Below are 13,010 nucleotides of genomic sequence, written 5' to 3'. Positions count from 1 at the left end.
ATAATAGTTTTATTAATAAAGCGCTGTTAACAAACAAAATGTAGGCTCAAGGCGCTGTAGTAACATTACAAACACAAACACGACAGCTACAATGACAGTTAATCTAAAAAAGTTTTAAACAGATAGGTCTTAATGTTCTTCTTAAAAGTGGTGTAGCATGTTGTCTGTCTGAGATCAATGGGGAGTGAGTTCCAAACCTTTGGTCCGTGAACTGAAAAAGCCCGCAGACCGTAGCTTTTGAGGGAGAAACGTGGCACTATTAAAAGCGTTGAGTCCATTGAGCGCAGGGCTCTCTGGGGGACATATGGAGTAATCAGTTCGCTAAGGTACAAGGGCATCTCGTTGTTATATAAACACTGATGACAAAGTGTGGCGAAAAAAAAAGGTAGAAAAAAAAAACTCTAAATAGATTATTTTAATGTTTGTGAAACAAATAATAATAACTTTTACTTAAGATAGTTGTGAATCGCAGAACAGAATCAAGTAGCAATAATAACAAATAAATAAATAAAATACATAAATAAAATACATAAATAAATAAATACAACTTAGCTAATCCTAACTGGCAGTACCTTCCGGACACTTGTGTAAGAAAAAAACTGGTAAAAGCGTGCAACATGCTTCACTAAACAACTAGGCTAGCATAAAGATACGAATTACTTCCCTTCGAATGAATTTCGTTAGTAAACATTGAAGGTGTGTCACAGAATTTATGAAAGGAGGCTAGACAAAAAAGAACAACCGACAGAAGCGATGTTTTCGAAACGAATCGGTCCGTGACATTGTCGCAGCATCTAACGTGGATGTGACGTTAATGACTATGCTCTTATTCCTTCTTGTCTTCAGTGTGACAATTGACAGTTAGGTAATGACCCAGTTAGAGGAGTTCGAGTTGGCAAGATGGAAACGTAAAACTTAATCTTATCTTATCTTATATAATATAGACGTTACTTCAAAAAAAAAAAAAGAAGATGATTACGTCCTACGCGTCATGCATTCAGTCATGCATATTAACCAATGACTTAAATTCTGCCAAGACTTGCAATCACAGCTAATTATATAAATCTACTTTTGCATGGCTTTATAGGCCATCAAACAGGACAATGAATATTTTAAGAAGTAACAACTAACAATGAATCCCCAACTAGGACACCTCTACACAAATGTAGATATTACATATTTCAGGAAAGAATATAACAAGAAATAATAATAATAAGGGCATTAGGGCTTGTCTTCGAGTCCGAAGATTAATGAGGAATGCAGTATTTATCGTGGCTACGCAATCCCAGCTGTGACCTACATATTTTGCCACATCCATTGTAAACAAGAAATAATAAAGGGATGAACACAGAATATTTGTAGAAAGATGGGTTTATAGTAGGCCTACTCCTCCTCCTACCAAAGATTCAGTAAATCTTTAATCTGCTATAGACCAGTGTGGTGAAATAGTTACTTTTTGTTTATGTTTAGATAAGATAAGATAATTTTTATTGATCCAATCTAATGGAAATTCAGTTTGACTACAATTGACAACCTCAGCGAAACTACTTTACAAAAACAATATGGATGAAAAATTCGAACAACATTCACTCACACACATACACATTCACAACCAGCGCTTTATGAATTAGACTTCTATGTACTTCTCGATGACGACAGCTGATCTTGTAACACTCTGAACGAAAGTGGGATAAAGAAGTTTTTAAATCTTTCAGTTTTAGTCCTAATGGAAAGGAGACGACCACTTCGTTCAGATCTTATGTAACAGTGGTTTAATAGGTGCAGGTTGTCTTTAAAAATCGTGAGTGATTTGGAAAGGCATCTTTTTAGGAAAAGCTCTCCAAGAGATGGTAGCTGTACTTGAGTGATATACGATGCTTTTTTAATTAGTCTATTTATCTAAGTCCTTGTGCCAGTGATGTATTACCATACCAGCAGGTGAAGGAAAAGTCAGTAAGACTGCTGATGGTTGCTGTGTAGAAAAGTTTGATTATTGTTTTGTCTATGTTGAATTTTCTTAGCTTTCTGAGATAGAAGAGTCGCTGGTGAATTTTCGTGTATATGTTTTGGCAGTGTATAATGTATAATAGTTTGTTGTTGATAGTTATACCTAGATATTTATATTCTTGTACTTGTTCTATCGTTTGGTTGTTTATCTGAATTTCTGTTTGTGTAACGTCGTGAGAATGTGTTCACAACATTGATTTAATGTGCTACTGTCTTTCGTCAGTTCGTGTGTCGTTCTAGTTTAATAAAGCCTTGTTTTAGGTTACTCATCAGTGTTCCTTTATTTCTTATTAGAACCAGTTAATGTTAAAGACTGTAGCCAGGGGAGGGAATGGAGCAGGACTGAGTAGGCCTGGTTAATTTAAGGATTGTAACAGCTGAAAGATCTAATACATACATTTAATGCAACAACAATTAACGAAATTAGTTTTATAATTTAAATTACTGATTAATTTACACATATTGTGTATACGTGGGAGGGGGCGCTTAACCGTTTTTTTTTAATAGTATTAGGGCAATCAGGTCACAGTTGAAATACATATGATAACTAAAACAAATTGGCTTATTATTAAATTAAAACTAAAATAATAGGTATAAAATCAAACAGTTGACTAAGCATTCAGTTTACCAAAATGAATGGCTGAACCAAAACCCAATCTGTCAAACTAAAAAAAAACACATAAAAATAATCCATAGCCTCATTCAAAGAAGCCCGTCATAATAACAACTATAATAGAAGGAATCTGGGCTGGATTGACTTATACTCCTATAGGCCACAAAAAAGGTTCCAGGATATTTTCAATCATTAAAGAAAGAGCATTTGCTTATATTGATTAAAAGGTACCCATTTCTCAAATTGCTTAGGGTCTAAACATCTTCGCCTGGTATTTAAACACAGTCACATCTTCGCCCCATCATCACCATAACAAATATCGTGGCCCCATCATCACCATAACAAATATCGTGGCCCCATCATCACCATAACAAATACCGTGACCCCCATCATCACCATAACAAATACCGTGACCCCATCATCACCATAACAAATACAGTGACCCCATCATCACCATAACAAATACCGTGACCCCCATCATCACCACAACAAATACCGTGACCCCATCATCACCATGACAAATACCATGACCCCCATCATTACCATAACAAATACCGTGACCTCCATCATCGCCATAACAAATACCGTGACCCCCATCATCACCATAACAAATACCGTGACCCCCATCATCACCATAACAAATACCGTGACCCCATCATCACCGTAACAAATATCGTGGCCCCATCATCACCATAACAAATATCGTGGCCCCATCATCACCATAACAAATACCGTGACCCCCATCATCACCATAACAAATACCGTGACCCCATCATCACCATAACAAATACAGTGACCCCATCATCACCATAACAAATACCGTGACCCCCATCATCACCATAACAAATACCGTGACCCCATCATCACCATGACAAATACCATGACCCCAATCATTACCATAACAAATACCGTGACCTCCATCATCGCCATAACAAATACCGTGACCTCCATCACCACCTTAACAAATACCGTGACCCCCATCATCACCATTACAAATACCGTGACCCCCATCATCACCATAACAAATACCGTGACCCCCATCATCACCATAACAAATACCGTGACCCCATCATCACCATAACAAATACCGTGACCCCCATCATCACCATTACAAATACCGTGACCCCCATCACCACCTTAACAAATACCGTGACCCCCATCATCACCATTACAAATACCGTGACCCCCATCATCACCATAACAAATACCGTGACCCCATCATCACCATAACAAATACCGTGACCCCCATCATCACCATAACAAATACCGTGACCCCATCATCACCATAACAAATACCGTGACCCCATCATCACCGTAACAAATACTACAAGGATATCCACAAGTTTTTTGTTTTCTATGTTTTGAACGTTTAAGGTTATTACGTCCGCGACCAAAATCTCCCATAGGACGGCGAGGGATGGCGGCGAGCAAGGTTCGAATCCCGGACCACCCAGACACCATCCAGAGCGCTTACCACACGACTACTAGCCATTTCTTTTAGCTTTAATTTTAAGGTTCGAGTGTGTCAGAAATGTAATAATTAGTATAAAGGATTGTAGGGTGTACACAGTATTTTTTTTCTTGTTAGTTTTGTTACATTGTATTTGCGTCTAAATATATTTTGAAAAATGGGAAATAACGCTCTTATATTTGACAGTAAAGCATTTTCCCCATTCAATCCAAAGTTGCTGCCCCTTCTTTTTTTTAAATTGAATTACAAGGAAAGTAAGAAACGAGCCAAATAAAAAATACTTAAAAAAAAACAACAACAACAAAGCTTATATTGAGTGAAGGGAGCACCCTGATCAATGTTTGTAAACGGTTTGCATGTTTGAAATCTACTTCTAGTCCAAATCTCCTGTAGGACAACAGGGGATGGCAGAGGGCAGGGTATGAACCCGGAGACAATTGAGACAACCGAACTACAGCCCAGCCCACATACTGCAGGACCAGGCAGCCAACTGCTGGCATATCTCTAAATATTGTAAGATTTATATCCCTTTTTCTATATAAAACAAAATTAATTAATAACCATTCATGTGCTGACAATGACGATGAATAATTTGTGCAAAATTTCTACTTGATCCAAGAATGGGAAGAATAAAAATGTGTAAAAGAATCCACCCAGACAGACAGACAGACTAGAGGAGTTAATATAAAAGTTGTATAAATGAAAGAGAGAGAGAGAGACAAAGCAAGAGGGAGAGAAAAAAGAGAGAGCAGTAAAAAGGTTTGTAAGAAAGGTTTGTAATAGACTGTTTTGTACATTTTGCTTAACTCTTTCTCTCCTAACTGACGATACCAACGTTGATTTTACCAGAATGTGGTAAATAATTACGGAGAGAAAGAGTTAAAGGTAAGCATTTTTAGTACATTTGCTAGAAATACAATTTCTTTAAAAAATATTTGAGTAGAAATAGAAATTATCCAAAGCCATCAGTATTTTCTAATTTATTAAAACTGAGCAAAATATTAAGCAGGAATTATTTAGTTCTTCTTTGATTTGATGAATGATGTTTTTCTTTAACTTCTTGATTCTATGTTTCAAACATTTGACCTGCCATTCTTGATTCCTGAGATATTTATCCAGGCTTGATCTTCTTTGATTTACATTTGAGATATTTGTACTGGGATTTGTCATTCTGATTCTGTGAGATATACGAGCTGGAATAATTCACTTTTTTTTTGAGTTCTTTTAAGAATTCCATTAAAAAAATTTTTTTTTTGATGACTTGAAATATTGACTTGTAAAGTTTCAGATCTTCTTCTAGAAACAAAGATTATATCCGACTTGAAACCACCAGCAGGATGTCAGCAGGATTTAAACTCTGGACTATCATAATGACTAACATCCTGGAAAGGCATTAATTTTTAAAACACTCTGCACAATCCACTTTATTGTTTTCATTCATACCATCCATCACAAAATCTAAATAACTTGATGCTAATTTGACAATAATTAAGATTTTTCAAAAAGTTTTTTTTAAAAATAGCATTTGCCAGATTACAGACTGTGTCACTAATCACAAAGAAGACACTCTGAAAGTATCTGCAAAAACTTTGTGCTATTTCTTAAAACAAACATGAAAAAGATTCTAAAACAGTTTTAATTCTTCAATCAACTGCCAAAAAAAACAAGACAGAATCAAACACAATTCCAATGCCATTCCTTTATTCAACTCTAGCACCACCAACAAGGACAAAACACAACTTAAAACAATTTAGTATGAAAGCAATAAAATATCCAAATAAAAAAATGGCATGCTACAGGCTTTAATTTAATAATTATTTTGTTTTAGCTTTCTCAATCATTTGGACAACAAAATTAATTTTTTTTTTGCACACTAAAATTATTTTAAGCTATTGATACCCCCAAAAAATGGGGGAAATGGGGTTAGAAGATAGCCAGAAAAATATCTTCCCAGTGGTATAGCCTGTATCATGTCATCAAAGAGGTGACCGAATGTACTTACAGAAGAGTGCCTCCAATAATGCAGTATGTCATGGATACTCTCTGTAGGAGTAAGGATCAGATAGTGTCTCCACTCATCCCAGTCTATCTTCAGGGTGCCATCTTTGTCCATTCTGTCAAACAAAGAAAAGATCTCCACTTTAGACTATAAAACTATTGAATTCAAATTTGGGAAAATCTTTCAGAGATCATCAAGTCAACGTACTTATAGTGTTGTGATGATATAATAGAGCTAGTTATATATACATAGATGCTACTTAAATACACAAGAATGTTTCCAATGTGATTCTACTAATAAGTATTATCATGCAATATGTTAAACCAAATGTTCAAGCAACTCATTTCATTAAGCCTTGTTATCAAACTGTACACAACAATTAGATCAAAGTTATGACATTGTATTAAAGCTGTACACAATAATTAGTTCATGTTTTTAAATTAGTGTGGTTACGTTCAAACTTTCAAACTGTACGACACATGGTTCAAGATTATCACGAGACAGTCCAACAAATATCAAACAATTAGCTCACATTTACTTCATAAAACCATACTGTTCACAGTCATTAGCTCAAAATAGAACTTGATTTGGTGAAAATCAAGAGTATAGACAATTGTGTTAAAAATAAACTTCGTTGGAACAATTAACTCACAAAGAATGACAGTCAAACTGTACACACTAAGATAAGAAAATTGTTTTTGTCCAATAAATGTATATATATAATATTGGAACATCACTTTTATTAGTGGAGCTTACATTTAGTGAAACTAAATTGATAAATAGCTTTACAAAAGAATGAATCAAAATAAATTGTTATAGTGACTTAATTAAATTGTATCCAGATTAATTATATTTCTGACAAAACATTAAATATATTAAAAATTAAAAACTGTTTTATTGACCAAAACACTGGAAAGACTTTACAGAATTAACAAGTTTTAAAAAATCTTAAAAATTTGACACGAATTTTGAGTGTACAGAAACTTCAAAGCAATAGAACACCTCAATTTTGTTAGAAGAAATGTCAATAAAGTTTTTGGAAATGTGACAAAAAGTTTTATGAAATTTCATTCAAAGTTTTAATAAATCTCAAATTTTTGGAGAAACTGTAGAGTTTGAAAAAATCGTTATCTAATTACATAAAAAGGAACGTTTAACTCGGAAGTAACTCAAGTAACAAAGGTCAGAGTGTGACTCATATTTAAAACTTTTTTATGTTTCCAAGTTAATGAAAAAAAAAATGATAATCAAGCACTAAGTTCATGTCTATATGTTGTGGATTAAAGTCTTGTAGGCCTACTTCACAACAAGAAAAAAAAAAGGGTGACACTTGAAGTCTAGAATGTTCTATAATCTTAAAGAAAACTAATTTAGAGTAAACAAACAATAAACAATGAATTAAAACAAAACTGAACAACTTGTAATTAGCTGCTAAATGATGGATGCTAGTGTTACATGCATACAATATCATTACTTACAACTTAACAGCAACTGAAAGACATACAAGCAAAAATAAAAAAGACTGTTTTTTTTTTTCAATTAGTAAACATATGGACATTTTGACATGGCAAACAATTTTATAAATGGTTTCAACTCTTAAGATGTTGAGCTATTAGTGGTAGCTATTAGTACTAGTAGAGTTCTTCATTATGATTCTCTTGATGAACTTAAGATATCTTATCTTCTTATCTTATATAATACAGACATTACTTCAAAAAAGAAGATGATTACGTCCTACGCGTCATGCATTCAGTCACGCATATCAACCAACGACCCAAATTCTGCCAAGTCACTGGTTTTCCTGGCTAGCTCAGGCAACCCATTCTATGCTCTAATAGCAGATATGAACTGAATAAGTGTAAAACAGATCCATGGTTGTGTGTTATGCACTCTGGACTGATGTCTGATGGTCCTGGGGAGGTTTAGGCTAGGATGTAATAATCTATAAATCTGAAGGAACACCTGAAACAAGTAAAACAAGAGAACTGAAGGAATACATTTCCTTGTTTTATCATAAAAATTAAAATCACAGATTCCATATGGCATCATGTACTATCACACAGGCTAGTCTTTTGAAAGCAACACCAGTTGGATTTGATCACTAGTATCTAACACAACATTTAAACTATCTTAATGTAAAATTTAAAAAAAAAAATTATTACCAAAAAGGATAATCATTTCTTTTTTAGTGTCATTCTAAAATTGAAATAGTCTATTACATTCCTACCTTTTAGTGTATTAAAAATTAGAGCTATTTTGAATTTTCATTTTCTGTCCATTTTGTCTTATCTGGGTTTTTTTCATATCTGTTTTTTTTTATTTTTTTCAGTTTTAAGAATAGACAAATAGCCCACATTCTGTTTTATTTATTTCTTGTTTTCTTCTTTTTTAAGCTTTCATCAAAGTTTTACAAATAATTAAATAAACCAAATTGATTTGTATCATTTTGTATGACTTGTTCATAATGGGAAAACCATGATCTCTGTAGGTGTTAACTGAGAAGCTCAAAGAATATAAGCCCAACACCTATAACATAGATAAAGTCATGGAGCTGTGCTTTTTATATTTGGAGCAAAGATAGCAAAGCAAACAGACATGGAAGGAAAAATTTGAATTAGATTAGCCCTGATGTCCTAAATTTAATTGGCTTTTCCAAGCAAAGATAGGAATTTACAATCCTTCATGTACATTGAAAATGTTTATATTTATACTTTTCATTATGTTTAATTAGCTTAAGATGTAGTTTGTTTAAGATATAAGTAATTTCAGTATTGATCTGTACTTAATTTTCAAATGAGCTGTCACTTTATTTAAGCTTTAACCTACATAAAGTATGTGTTTAATTGAGTTGCTTCTATAACTAAGCTCATACAGTACAAACCATGGCTAAATTCATCAGTAACTTTATGTTTTAAATTGCTTTTATGTAGTGCTTCATGCTTAGTGCATGCACAGTATGCCAAGGTCCAATTACTTATGTGGACCAGTGCCAATGGGGGGGGGGGGAAGGTATCTTTAGGCACACAGCTTTAGTTGGGATTTGAACTTGCACCCATTGGTAGGTAGCCAAGTGTTTTTTGCCTCTCATTCACCCACTGATGACTGTATTGAGGCTAGTTTGACCTAACGTAAAATGTAACCTATCTTATCTTATATAATACAGACATTACTTCAAAAAAGACCTATAGACCAAGTTATGCTGGTTTTGAGTAGAGAGTAGTGCATATGCCATATCACAAGATCTTTGGGGCTCGCAAAGACCTTCCTTCAGGGAACAGTACCAGGAAAAAGAAGAAGAGGCGGACAGAGTAAGTGATGGGAGGACAACATAAAAGAATGGACGGGCCTGCCATTGAAAGAGGTTCTAACTAAGGCGAAGGACAGAGAGGATGGGAGAAAGACGGCCGACGAATCTTGCATGGTGCCCCAATGGTCCAACAGACTAAGGAAGTAGTGCATAAGTAAAAACTTTCTTAAAATACAAAGACACTAGAAGGTCTTTGAAAACCCAATTCTGCTTCCTCTGTGGTACAAACTCCTCAAGAGCCAACACCAATACCATTTTGAAAGAATAAAAAAAAAGCAATGTGGAACACATTTAATTTCTTAATCTGACCAAGATGAAATTACTACTTGCACAATATACTAATATTTTTTTAAATACTTTATGTGCCACAAATCAACTGACTTCCATGAGTAGTAACAGAACTAAAGATATGCCATCTTTTATTTGTCCTCTTTTAAATATTATAGCATGATGGGAAGTGTGGTTGAGGGGCTAAGTGCACTTGAACTTGACTTGTCTTGGCTACCTAGAAGGGGGCTCGAGGTTCGACACCCGACTTGGGCAGAGTTGCGTTTACTGAGCGCTTAAAGGCAGCACGGAAAACCAACTCCTAGATACCCCTCTCCCCCACTGGTCCACAAATGAGATTGGACCAAAGCGCTCTGAGCATGCTATAAGCATGAAATTAGCGCTATATAAAAGCTATAATAATAATAATTATGTAATAGACATAAAATAGTAGCCTAAAGGTCGAAGTTCATGAGTACCTTTTCAATAACTTTTCTGCTTCTTTCTTTCCAATCTGAACTCCGACCTTTTTAAATGATTCCACAATTTCACTTGCATCCACATAGCCTGTAGGACAAGAAACAAAAAAAAGAAATTAAACTTGTGCACCAAAAATAATTAATTACCAGAAATTAATTGATAACTAGCTAAATTTTGTTTTTATTGATTCATGTTTTGTTAGTTACAATAAAAAATTATGTAACATTTCAGCTTGATATCCGAAAATGGATGTGAGAGAAATAATGTGTATAAAATTTGACACAGACAGACAGACAGACAGAGTGATTTGATATAAGCTTTACAGATATTGCTGTTTACTCTAATCATGACTTCAAAATAAACAATACAATATTCCTTCATCAATATTTCAAGATGTTTCAATATTTGCGCTTAATAATTGCCAATCATTCTAGTTCTAAAAATATTCAAATAATAATTCAAGGTGTGTGATAATCTGAAGAGGCTAACTGTTTTTCTTACCAACATGTGTGAATATATGATAAGTAGTGTTAATAAAAACGAATAATAAAGGAATAATGTTGTTTAAACATTCTAGAATAATTATCATAGTGCTGATATGTGTAAGACACTTCAGTATAAAATAAATCCAGGTTTAGAAATAAAACAGTAAAATTGGAGCACAAATGATTTCAACCTGAACAAAGAAGATAACTCTTTATTTTTCCTCACTATAGACAACTCTTCACTACCATCTGTCACCAACACATATAACTACTGACACTTTTCACTGCTATAGACAACTCTTCACTACCATCTGTCACCAACACATATAACTACTGACACTTTTCACCACTATAGACAACTATTCACTACCATATGGCCCCAACACATATAACTACTGACACTTTTCACCACTATAGACAACTCTTCACTACCATCTGGCACCAACACATATAACTACTGACACTTTTCACCACTATAGACAGCTCTTCACTACCATCTGTCACCAACACATATAACTACTGACACATTTCACCACTATAGACAACTCTTTACTACCATCTGGCACCAACACATATAACTACTGACACTTTTCACCACTATAGACAACTCTTCACTACCATCTGGCACCAACACATATAACTACTGACACTTTTCACCACTATAGACAACTCTTCACTACCATCTGGCCCCAACAGATATAACTACTGACACTTTTCACCACTATAGACAGCTCTTCACTACCATCTGTCACCAACACATATAACTACTGACACTTTTCACCACTATAGACAACTCTTCACTACCATCTGGCACCAACACATATAACTACTGACACTTTTCACCACTATAGACAGCTCTTCACTACCATCTGTCACCAACACATATAACTACTGACACTTTTCACCACTATAGACAACTCTTCACCACCATCTGGCACCAACACATATAACACTGACACTTTTCACCACTATAGACAACTCTTCACTACCATCTGTCACCAACACATATAACTACTGACACTTTTCACCACAATAGACAACTCTTTACTACCATCTGTCACCAACACATATAACTACTGACACTTTTCACCACTATAGACAACTCTTCACTACCATCTGGCACCAACACATATAACTACTGACACTTTTCACCACTATAGACAGCTCTTCACTACCATCTGTCACCAACACATATAACTACTGACACTTTTCACCACTATAGACAGCTCTTCACTACCATCTGTCACCAACACATATAACTACTGACACTTTTCACCACTATAGACAACTCTTCACTACCATCTGGCACCAACACATATAACACTGACACTTTTCACCACTATAGACAACTCTTCACTACCATCTGTCACCAACACATATAACTACTGACACTTTTCACCACTATAGACAACTCTTCACTACCATCTGTCACCAACACATATAACTACTGACACTTTTCACCACAATAGACAACTCTTTACTACCATCTGGCACCAACACATATAACTACTGACACTTTTCACCACTATAGACAACTCTTTACTACCATCTGGCACCAACACATATAACTACTGACACTTTTCACCACTATAGACAACTCTTCACTACCATCTGGCACCAACACATATAACACTGACACTTTTCACCACTATAGACAGCTCTTCACTACCATCTGTCACCAACACATATAACTACTGACACTTTTCACCACTATAGACAGCTCTTCACTACCATCTGTCACCAACACATATAACTACTGACACTTTTCACCACTATAGACAACTCTTCACTACCATCTGGCACCAACACATATAACACTGACACTTTTCACCACTATAGACAACTCTTCACTACCATCTGTCACCAACACATATAACACTGACACTTTTCACCACTATAGACAACTCTTCACTACCATCTGTCACCAACACATATAACTACTGACACTTTTCACCACAATAGACAACTCTTTACTACCATCTGGCACCAACACATATAACTACTGACACTTTTCACCACTATAGACAACTCTTCACTACCATCTGGCACCAACACATATAACTACTGACACTTTTCACCACTATAGACAACTCTTCACTACCATCTGGCACCAACACATATAACTACTGACACTTTTCACCAACACCTGCTATATAAGTTTTCCTCCCTAAAGAGTACATGTTACTTCGCTTTTTGATTGTAAATTGGCTGGATGGCTGTCTGGTGGTGTAATATACGCTCTGGACTGTTGTCTCAATAGCCCCCTGTTCGTACACTACCCACTACCCCCCCCCCCTTTCGGTCGCTTAATATTGGATGTAATAATCTTCAAATCTGAAGGTAGGCCTACATCTAAAAAAAAATAAAAAAATATGCAGATA

General features: G+C 35.0%; 1 protein-coding gene across 1 annotated transcript in view; it reads right to left on the bottom strand.

Annotated features, from left to right (window-relative positions):
- The window catches only part of LOC106052951 (calcium-binding mitochondrial carrier protein SCaMC-2-like), a 48,955-nt gene that overhangs the window by 27,404 nt on the left and 8,541 nt on the right, over positions 1-13,010 (bottom strand). The window contains exons 3-4 of the mRNA XM_056040857.1: positions 10,144-10,231; positions 6,094-6,205 (exon numbers count right to left, since the gene is read on the bottom strand). Coding sequence (XP_055896832.1) covers positions 6,094-6,205; positions 10,144-10,231 — 200 coding nt within the window. The remainder of the gene's footprint in view (positions 1-6,093; positions 6,206-10,143; positions 10,232-13,010) is intronic.

The sequence above is a fragment of the Biomphalaria glabrata genome, chromosome 9 (genome assembly GCF_947242115.1).
Source record: "Biomphalaria glabrata chromosome 9, xgBioGlab47.1, whole genome shotgun sequence".
Taxonomy (NCBI): domain Eukaryota; kingdom Metazoa; phylum Mollusca; class Gastropoda; family Planorbidae; genus Biomphalaria; species Biomphalaria glabrata.
Note: the sequence above shows the minus strand (reverse complement) of the source record. Positions and strands in the feature narration are given on the sequence as shown.